General features: G+C 44.3%; 1 protein-coding gene and 2 pseudogenes across 1 annotated transcript; 2 read left to right on the top strand and 1 right to left on the bottom strand.

Moving 5' to 3' along the window:
- The first annotated feature begins 409 nt into the window (after positions 1-409).
- On the top strand, positions 410-784 carry LOC147085058 (histone H2B-like; annotated as a pseudogene).
- Positions 785-1,836: 1,052 nt separating this feature from the next.
- Positions 1,837-2,226, top strand: LOC147085057 (histone H2A type 2-C-like). The gene has a single exon (XM_085979293.1). The coding sequence runs from the start codon at positions 1,837-1,839 to the stop codon at positions 2,224-2,226; it is 390 nt and encodes a 129-aa protein (XP_085835419.1).
- A 739-nt stretch (positions 2,227-2,965) lies between these two features.
- On the bottom strand, positions 2,966-3,510 carry LOC147085056 (histone H3-like; annotated as a pseudogene).
- Between the last annotated feature and the right edge of the window lie 7,348 nt (positions 3,511-10,858).

Here is a 10,858-nt window from a genome sequence, read left to right as displayed (position 1 = left end):
ATCACTACTGCGCGTTGGCTGTTAAGATTCTTTACACACACAAATATATATGCAGAGGAAAAAACCACAAATAATCTTCAACTTAACGCCGGTCGTCGTTGAACAGGTTTGAGGGAGCAGAATAGAAACGGGATTAGAGGACAGTATAAATATGGAAGGGGTTTTAATACGTGATGGCATTCCAGTTATGAGATTGTGGTGAACGCAGAATCTGATTGGATGCGTAAAGAAGACAATCGGAGAGATAGAGAACAAAGTAAATTGACAACGTTGCCAATAAACCAATCGCAATCCTTGCCTTCACCCATCCCTCATTAGCATAGCTCTGCGGATGGATTGTGGGGCTGCCTATATAATACGAGCTCGGAGCATTGTTCTCTTCAATTGTTTCCTGATCCTGAACGAGACGATGGTTGATGATAAGAAATCCGCTGCCAAGAAGGGTGCCAAGATAATGGTGAAGAAAGCGGCAGCGTAAAGCGGCAAGAAACGCAGAAAGTCGAGGAAGAAGAGTTATCCCATCTATATCTACAAAGTGATGAAGCAGTTTCACCCCGACACCGGCATCTCCTCCAAGGCCATGAGCGTCATGAACTCGTTTGTGAACGATATTTTCGAGCATTTTGCAGGTGAGGCTTCCCGCCTGGCCCTTTACAACAAGTGGCACACCATGAGCTCCTGGGAGATCCAGACCGCCGTGTGCCTGTTGCTGCCCGGGGAGCTGGCCAAGCACGCCATGTTGGAAGGGACAAAGGCGGTGACCAAATACACCAGCTCCAAGTAAAACTCCATGCTGTCCTGAAAGAACAAACCCAAAACACAACGGCTCTTTTAAGAGCCTCCCACAACCTCTCCGAAAGAGCTACACAAACGCGTGTTCCTTTCGACGCAATTGGCTGTGTTTTTCCTCAGTTTACTATAATTATTTGCTGATCAAATGTTTTTGAGAACAATTTTTGAATTTCCAGCTGCAGCTTTAGTTGGGAATTCTCAGATAAGCAGTTCCATTATCCGTTTCGACCTGAGAGTCACTGTTGAATTTCCTGCCCAGTAAATTATAAACACGATCCCTGCTCGCTCTTTCCTTTTGCTGTCAGACAGGATGAATTAAAAGCTTGTTCTAGGGATGAGATTCGGATTTTAGTCACCTCGTTCTCTTTCAAGGCCTTTTCAATGTTTTTGTAAAGCCAGTTGGGAGTCAATCCGTTTGTTAACCCGGGGATACCTGCAGTGTTACAACGCAGAATGGGGGTTCATACAGAGACCAGAAAGGGGGCAGTTTGAACCCTCTGGCCCTCTTCTCTTCTCACAGCAGGACTCCCAGTTCTGGTTTCACTCCCGCAGCAGCGCCTGTGCAAATGATCGATCGATAATCTGTGAAACCTCACAAAGATTGAGATGGAATGTGTCCCGTTACAGAATCAATGCAAACTGATGCCCGCCCGATACAGTTTGAACTTGAACCCGAAATTAATCCTAATTGTAACAGCCTAGAATTTGCAAGGGAGAGTTGGAATAAGACAAAAGGAATAAAAAAATGTCCAGAAATCTTTGGCTGATAGTCAATCTTTTAACTTAATTCGTTGGTTTAGGAAAATATTGGCGGTCTTTTTGAAATTAAAAAAGGGTTGGCGGTATGACTGTTGAGGCAGTTATTTCCACACACTTTTCAATGGCAGGAAAAAACAGACTGTGATTGGTCACCAGAAAACACCAATGAAGTTGACCATAGAGCGACCAATCACAAGTACGCTATCTGCATTCCTCCAGAAGCTATAAGAAGGGCAGATGTGGGAGGAGATTTTCATTCTTTCTCTGAACGAGTGTATTGTGGAAATGTATGGAAGAGGAAAAACCAGCGGTAATGCTCGGGCCAGGGCCAAGTCTCGCTCATCCCGGGCCGGATTGCAGTTCCCTGTGGGCCGTTATCACATGCTCCTGCGAAAGGGCAACTACGCTGAGCGTGTGGGTGCCAGAGCCCCAGTCTACATGGCTGCTATGCTCGAGTATCTGACCACTGAAATCCTGGAGCTGGCCGGCAACGCGGTCCGCGACAACAAGAAGACCCGCATCATCCCCAGACACCTGCAGCTGGCCATCCGCAACGACGAGGAGCTCAACAAGCTGCTGGGAAAGGTGACCATCGCTCAGGGCGGGGTGCTGCCTAATATCCAGGCGGTGCTGCTACCCAAGAAAACCAGCACTGCCAGCTCCAAGAGCAAGTAAAGTGGACAGGATTCAATCTAATAACCCAAAGGCTCTTTTCAGAGCCACCCACTGCATCTGGGAAAGGGTTGCTTACTATTTAGCCATTTTCGGTTATAAACAGGACACTGACTGTGGAACATGTAGAAATCTAGATCTACAAACAGTGCAGCGGGCATGCTGTGAGAGAATATTCTGATCAGTGAATCGATATAAAGAAGGACTGGCTTCAGAGTAAAACAAAACACACGGACACGAACGTGAGACCGACACTCAATGAACACGTTGTTGGGAGAGCCGAATATGAACGGATGTTAAGAACCGAGTATAAAGTGAGTGAGCGTTTGCTGGGCTTACTGTTCCTTATTGGGACAATAATTCCAAAGGGAGAAATATGTACATCCAGAACCATACAAACATTTCCCCTTTTAATTAGCAGACAGGATCGAACCAGAATTGCAGCTTTGGTTAATTTAAAATATTTCAAATAGTAACTAAAGCTCCCACCTGTCCCGCATTAAGAGCTGATTTTAAAGGTGAGATTCAATATTCAGACACCTCGTTCTCTCTTTCGCGCGGATCTATCCCGATATGTGGAGTTGTATCAATTCACAATCAGAACTGCCAATTAAAGTTTCCGACTCACACTGTGCGAGTTCATTGAGTTGACTGGGCAGCTCACTCACATTTCAACCGAGATCGTAAACACTCCATCAGATATTCACTGCCCCCAATTTGTAAATCCCCAGTTAAGGTAACACTACAAGACCTGCACGGTGTGTGCAGGCCAATTTGCTTTGCACAGATTGCAGCACTTTCCCTTGCTGATTTGGTGGCTCATAAAAGAGCCGTTGTTGCATTTGGTGCTAAAGTCTGGAGCCGGGCAGGGTGAGTTCAGGCGCGCTCCCTGTGGATGCGGCGGGCCAGCTGGATGCCTTTGATCATGATGGTGACTCGCTTAGCGTGGATGGCACACAGATTGGTGTCCTCAAAGATTCCCACCAGGTAAGCCTCGCTGGCCTCCTGCAGGGCCATGACGGCCGAGCTCTGGAAGCGCAGGTCGGTCTTGAAGTCCTGAGCGATCTCCCCCAACAAGCGCTGGAATGGCAGTTTGCGGATCAGCAGCTCGGTGGATTTCTGGTAGTGGCGGATCTCCCTCAGAGCCACAGTGCCAGGTCTGTAGCGATGGGAGTTCTTCACTCCGCCCGTGGCTGGAGCGGTCTTCCGGGCCGCTTTGATCACCAGCTATTTGTGAGGAGGTTTCCGTCCGGTCGATTTGCGCGCTGTCTCATTGGTCCTGGCCATTTTCTGAACTGATCTCAGCAAAATCTGGAACAAAGGGACTGTCAATGCGGAATCTGCAGTGTGTCCGCCTTGTTATACTCAGTGACGGACAGCCCCGAGCACTGATTGGCTGCAGACCGACAGCCAGGCAGTTTAAACCCAACTCTGACCAATCAATGAAATGCTAGAAACTCAGTCCCCGATTGACTGAGCTGGGATTGTTCACACATTTCAAAATGCCCGCCAATTTTAGTGAAGGAAATAAGCGTTTTCATAGATGCATAAAAGATAGGAGCAGGAGTAGGCCATTCGGCCCCTCGAACCTGCTCCGCCATTCAATGAGATCATGGCTGATCATTCAAACTCAGTACCCTGTCCCTGCCTTCTCTCCATATCCCTTGATCCCTTTAGCCTTAAGAAATATATCCAACTCGTTCTTGAATATTTTTAATGAATTGGCCTCCACTGCCTTCTGTGGTAGAGAATTCCACAGGTTCACCACTCACTGGGTGAAGAAATTCCTCCTCATCTCTGTCCTAAATGGCTTACCCATTAGACTGTGACCCCTGGTTATTGACACCCCCGCCATCGGGAACATCCTTACTGCATCTAGTCTGTCTAGTCCTGTTAGAATTTTATAAGTTTCAATGAGATCCTCTCTCATTCTTCTAAACTCCAATCGACCCAAACTCTCCTCATACTTCATTCCTGCCATCCCAGGTATCAGGCTGGTGAATCTTCGCTGCACCCCCTCCATGGCAAGAACATTCTTCCTCAGATAAGGCGATCAAAACTGCACACAATACTCAAGATGTAGTCTCACTAAGGCCCTGTACAACTGCAGCAAGACATCCTTGTTCCTGTGCACAAACCCTCTCGCTACGAAGACCAACATGCCATTTGCCTGCTTAACTGCCTGCTGCACCTGCATGCTTACCTTCAGCGACTGGTGCACAAGGACGCCCAGGTCTCGTTGCACTTCCCATTCTCCCAATCTATTGACATTCAGATAATAATCTGCCTTCCTATTTTTGCCACCAAAGTGGATAACCTCGCTTTTATCCACGTTATATTGCATCTGCCATGCTTTTGCCCAATCACCCAACCTGTCCAAATCATCCTGGAGAGTCTCGGCATCCTCCTCACAGCACACACGCCCACCCAGCTTTGTGTCATCTGCAAATTTGGAGATATTACATCTAGTTCCCTTGTCTAGATCATTAAAATATATTGTGAATTTCTTGTGCCCAAGGAATAATCCCTGCATTGCCCCACTAGTCACTGCCTTCCACTCGGAAAAAGAGCCGTTTATTCCAACTCTGTGCTTTCTGTCTGCCAACCCGTTCTCTATCCAAGTCAATACCTTGCCCCCAATCCCATGTGCCTTAACTTTACACGCTAATCTCTTATGCGGGACCTTGTCGAAAGCCTTCTGAAATTTCAAATACACCACATCCACTTGTTCTCCCTTATCTATTTTACCAGTTGCATCCTCAAAAAATTCCAGTAGATTAGTCAAGCACGATTTACCTTTTGTATATCCATGTTGACTTTGTCCGATCCAGTCGCTGTTTTCCAAGTGCTCTGCTATTACATCTTTTATAATGGACTCTAGCATTTTCCCCACTACCGATATCAAGCTTACCGGTCTGTAATTCCCTGTTTTCTCTCTACCACCTTTTTTGAATAGTGGGATAAAATTAGCTACCCTCCAATCCATGGGTACTGTTCCAGATTCCATCGAATGCTGGAAGATGATCAGCAAAGCATCAACTATTTCTAGGGCCACTTCCTTAAGTACCCTAAGGAGGTAGATTATCAGGCACTGGGAATTTATTGGCCTTCAATCCCATCAATTTCCCGAACAACATTTCCCTACAAATACCGATTTCTTTCAGTTCCTCCCTTTCATCAGACTGTATGTTTCCCGACATCTCTGGGAGGTTATTTGTGTCCTCCTTTGTGAAGACCGAAACAAAATATGTATTTAATTGGTCTGCCATTTCTTTGTTCCCCATTATCAATTCCCCTGATTTTGACTGCAAGGGACCTACGCTGGACTTCGCCAATCTTTTTCACTTCACATATCTATAAAAGCATTTACATTCAGTTTTTATGTAACCGCAAGCTTACTCTCATATTCTATTTTCCCTTTCTTAATTAATCCCTTTGTCCTCCTTTGTTGAATCGTAAACTGCTCCCAATCCTCAGGTTTACTGCTTTTTCTGGCCAATTTATATGTCCTCTCCTTGGATCTTATGCTATCACTAATTTCCCTTCTTAGCCACGGTTGAGTCACCTTTTTTGTTTTATTTTCATGCCAAACTGTGAGGAACAAATTCTGTAGTTCTTCCATGCGGTCTTTGAATGTTTGCCATTGCCTATCCACCGTCAACCCTTTGAGTGACATTCCCCAATCAATCCTACCCAACTCCAGCCTCAGATCTTCGCAGTTTCCTTTATTTAAATTTAGGACCCTATGTTACCCATAATATCTTGAAAAGTTCAATAAAGTCACATCTTAATCATCTAAATACCAAGGAATACAACGATAGTTTGTAAAATAAGTGTGTGATATTCACTGGTGTATATTATTATAATTGTGTTGGTCCGTTTATTATAAAACAAACTTTGACAGAAACCTGTTATTTTCTGTCCTTTATGTAATGAAATTTACATTTGTTCTAACACAGCAGCAACATTGTGACACTGAACGCGCACCAGATCATATGTGTTAATGCAATGTTAATTTGCCCATTCATCATTCAGAGCCTGAGTGTAACATCAGCAATGAATTCTGTCGTTTCAGACCCCCCACCTCCTCCAACAAGGCCCAGTTATCCGGTATATCTGGTCAGAGAAGAACTCATCATTATCTGCGATGCTGCCAATGGTTACACTTTCGGTCAGCTTCAGTGGTTACTCAGGTGGCCGGTTGACAATACATCCAATGAAATATACAAGGAACAACAATCGTTTACTAACTCAATAATAAATGTAAATAACAATAGTGACGGATGCTCCAAATGCCTTTATGAGAAACAAGTGCCCGGACGCCGGATTAACTCTATTCCCAGTGATGCTGTGACTGTCCAAAGTGAGTTATACTTTCTGATATTTTATGCCATTCCAATTTTGTATAACGGCTTCCAGAGATCAGCAACACCTTCAGTTGAAGAAAAGTAGATATTGCTCTTGGGCTGGTGCACAAATGGGCGCTATCCAATCTGCTGCACGTTTTTGGTCCCGCCTGATGTTGACATTGATTGACCGCAATGGAACTGAATATCTACCTATAAAACTTGGCTCTGATAACTGGTAAAAATCTTATTGTGTGTGCTCAACCCTCTGTGGAAATGGAAACTGGGCAGTGTGCAAAAGGGGCGACCGATTAATTCCCACCATTTTGTTGCTTCCGCAAAACACAAATTTCACCGCAAAAATATGCTTTTACTGAGTTACCACGTTAAATTGTAGCGACCTCTAGAATTGTTCTCCTGCTGTGTCTTTATGGGGTAGAACTTCCTCCTGGGCAGCAATGCTACAGTGGGCGGCATCGGTTCGTCTGCCTGTTCCACACCCCGGTGCGTATAATGGGAGGCCGATTGCATTGCTCATGTTTTGTGTTACACCCGATATGATTTAGTACAGCAACATCTTCAGGAAATAAATTTATAATGAATTAACCCAAGCTAAGGCAGCAGGCTAAAAACCAGTAATGTGATATAAGAATTGCTGGACGAAATAAATAGCAAAGCATCTGAATGATGCCGTTGGCGTCTCTATTGATGTTGGCTGCCTGTGTGTGGCTGCCTCAACTTCAGCTGGATAACATGGGCAATATGGGAATGCTGCCCGTTATATATCCCGCTCGCTTTTGCTTTGCAATTTCTTCAATGGAAAATAAAATAATGTGGGGCGGGCGGTGGGTATGACGGAAGGATGATTGGAAATCGCCGTTTTACGCCCCTAGGGAAGTTGAGAGTTCTGGCGCATATCTCTGTAATTGTGGCCCATGATAACAGAGCTAGTTTTACATTTCTGCGATGGTGTAAATTGGGTGATGTCCATTGGCCGCCTGTAATACTTGCAAGCCTGCTTTTCCCTCCATTGACTTTATGTATAATGAGAAAGCTGTGATTTATGTTGTGATACGAATATAAATTCTTTCAAATCTATTATTTTTAATCTCCTGTTCCAGGACAAAAGATGATCACCAGTGTTTCTTTGTACCACCAGCCGGGTGAGTATATGAATGGAGATTCAGCTCCCATTACCTGTTCCGATTCCGACCAGATCAATGTCAACAACTTCACTTTCTATCGGGACAATTTGTTACTTAGCTCCCTAGATATTGGTTCCCCTCATCATTTTCCAAAACACGCTGAAACTGAAATGGATCTAACATTTAGCACATTAATGACAAACGTGAAGACGAAGTGCGAAGAATGACTGTGATGGAATTGGTCATGGCGGGGCAGGGGGTAGGGAGCGTGGTTGTAAAACTGACGGTAGCACATTAGTGGCCTGGGATATGCTGGGCCTAATATTCAATTCAGCCACCGAGTAATATGCTGTCAAGTGAACTGAATATCAGTCGCTACATAGAGCGGGCGGCCGATCCGACACCGTCCGGTTTTCACCACCATCCGAGTCCAATTTCTCACCCAAAAAATATTGACTTCTAACGACTCAATCATATCATCAGCAACTTGCTCAATTGTACTTCGTGCAACTCTACACTGAATTGATGGCAATGCCTCCAGCATATGAAATTTAGTCAACTTCCCTCAATACGTTTTCTTTTCAGAGATTTTTAAACCAGTTATATCTACACATTCAGAAAATGTTGAAATCGGTGGAAACGTCTCTATTACCTGCACCAGATGGACTGTCTATCGCAGCATCATATTCTTCTTGCAGAGAGCTGGCGATGCCAATTTCTCTGCCTCCCGGACTGTGTCAGCAGAGGATCATTCTGTCACCATCACCTTCACCAATGTGACTCAGGATGATGAAGGAGCCTACTCCTATCGCTATAAAGCAATGGTCAATGGAACAGTGTTAACATCAGCTATCAGTCAACTTGTGCAGGTGACTGTAAAGGGTGAGAGCGATTTATACAGTGACATGTGGGTAAAGGTAATGATTGACTACAGGGCTCGTGGCAGTAAATACATTGTGAGATTTCTGGAGCCACACTGTATAAATGAATCAGTTCATCCTGACAAACAGACAAATAACACATGGAAAGAAAGAAAGGTGCATTAGACCCAAGAGATCTGTGGGTAAAATGTAGTTTAATCGAATGTAACCCTTGACCTAGATTCGAGGTGGTGAAGTTCCACATGTGCGGGGTTGGAACACCTGCGGAATCACATCGGCTTCCAGTTATAAAACCGCTCGAAATTGAATGTAAATTGCTGGGTTCTATCAAGTACAGACAATATGCGACACCAAATTACCTCCTAAACAATTATGTTGAAAATTTGTCCCAGCACGTCTAATATTCGCTCTTACTTCCCAAATGTGACTCCACCATCAATATAGAAAAGGTAAGAGTAAGGTCCAGGAAGATATTGTTATCAAACAATGAACAACACAAATGGGTGCAGCTTCACCCAGTGTCTCAGTGGGTTCAAGCAATGAGGCACTGAGCATTGGCCACTGGCCTTTTAACAACCGGAACAAGAATAATAGTCACATTTCACGAAGTACACGAGGGCGCTCCTTGGACAGTAAACAATTTGAGCAAGGCCTCAACTGGGAGACGGGGGATTCAATGGCAAGGGTGAAAAGAGGGCAGGTGCGGATGCGTCACCTGTTATACACCCGGCCCGAATTTAGTTCCCATTGAATTTAATAGGTGAACCTTACAGTTTGCTGATGGCGCAGAATGTGCAGTATTGAAATAGAACCCCATTAAAAACCACACCGGATTTCCCTTTCCACTGAAGGTGATGGAATTTAAAATCGGGAGAGTTGCACATTCAACGGCTAATTCACTGTCGCCCGTTGTTCACCTGTGCCAGGAGTTCCAATAAATCCCAAATAGAAAGTAAAATGAGTTGCGTGTATAACGGTCAGCCGATCCGCTCCCCCCTTTTGGTAAATCTCCCGAATTCTGATTTCACCCTTCGTCTTGCGAGGAGGAAATATTGATAGACCATGAAGAATTCACAAAAACTGAGCGCTGGTAAATGCCAAAAATAGTTTAATGCGGTTTGTGTATAAATAAGAACCATTGTACGCCCTTCTAAAACTATTACGGAATATAAATACCATCAGGTTGTTTCTGACAAAAAATATTCACATCGAAGAAAATTCAGCACAGCTAATATTCATTGAATCATGCAGCCCAGAAGGAGGCTATTCGGCCCATGGTGCCTGCGCTAGCGCTCTGAAAGAGCTCTCCAGATAGTCCAACTCCCCTACTCCTTCCCCTTAGCCCTGCAAGTTACTGTTAAAGATGCTTATGCCACTTTTTCAGGCATTGCAGTCCAGATCATAAATCGCTGAGTTAAAAAAAAATCTCCTCACCCTTCCTCTGTTTTTATTGACAAATAAATTAAAATCTGCAGCTTTTGCTTAACAACGCTCCTGCTAGTGGAAACAATTGCTCCCTATGTACTCTATAAAAAACCCTCATAATTTTGAACAAATCTCTTCTTAATCTTTCCTCCAAGGAGAGCAATCCCAGCTTTTCTAGTCTCTCCACATGACTGAATTTCCTAATTCTGGTATATCTCTTCTGTACCTGCTCCAAGGCCGTGACATTCTTTCTAGAGTGTGGTGAACATAATAGTACACAATACTTTAGCTGAGGCGTAAGGAGTGATATATAAAGCTTTACCATAACTTCCTTGTTTTTGCCTCTATTTTGAAACCAACGTGTCCCGGATACATTTTTCGCAGCTTTCTCAACTTGTCCTGCGACCATCAAAAATGTTTATATGTGAATCGACAGTTCTCTCTGTTCCCGCACCCTGTGTAAATGTTTTCCATTGAGACTACTCTGCAGCTCCTCATTTTTTTCCCTGCTAAAATGCATCACTTCACAAATCTCTCCATCAAATATATCTACCATTGTTCTGCCCAATTCACCATTCTTTCTCTTTCCTCCTAAAGCCTGCTACTATGCTCCCCACTGCTCACTATATTTTTATGCTTTGTGTCATTTGCAAACTTGGCAATTATTCAGCCGATACACCGTGCAGTTCATTAATATATATCAGAAAGAGCAATGGTCCTAATATCAACTCCAGGGGGCACCGATTTATACATCCCTGCATTCTGAAAAACAGCCATTCACCACTGCTCTCCACCTCCTCCCTCTCAGCCAATAGCGAGTCCATTCTGCCAATCCCCA

The sequence above is a fragment of the Somniosus microcephalus genome, unplaced genomic scaffold (genome assembly GCF_052327205.1).
Source record: "Somniosus microcephalus isolate GS21.2 unplaced genomic scaffold, FLI_Smic_1.0 unresolved_chr9, whole genome shotgun sequence".
Classification (NCBI taxonomy): domain Eukaryota; kingdom Metazoa; phylum Chordata; class Chondrichthyes; order Squaliformes; family Somniosidae; genus Somniosus; species Somniosus microcephalus.
This window is presented reverse-complemented; position numbering and strand designations above follow the sequence as displayed.

Excerpts from the sequence above, each read along its gene's own strand:
- LOC147085057 (XM_085979293.1), top strand. The coding sequence starts at position 1,837 with ATGTATGGAAGAGGAAAAACCAGCGGTAATGCTCGGGCCAGGGCCAAG.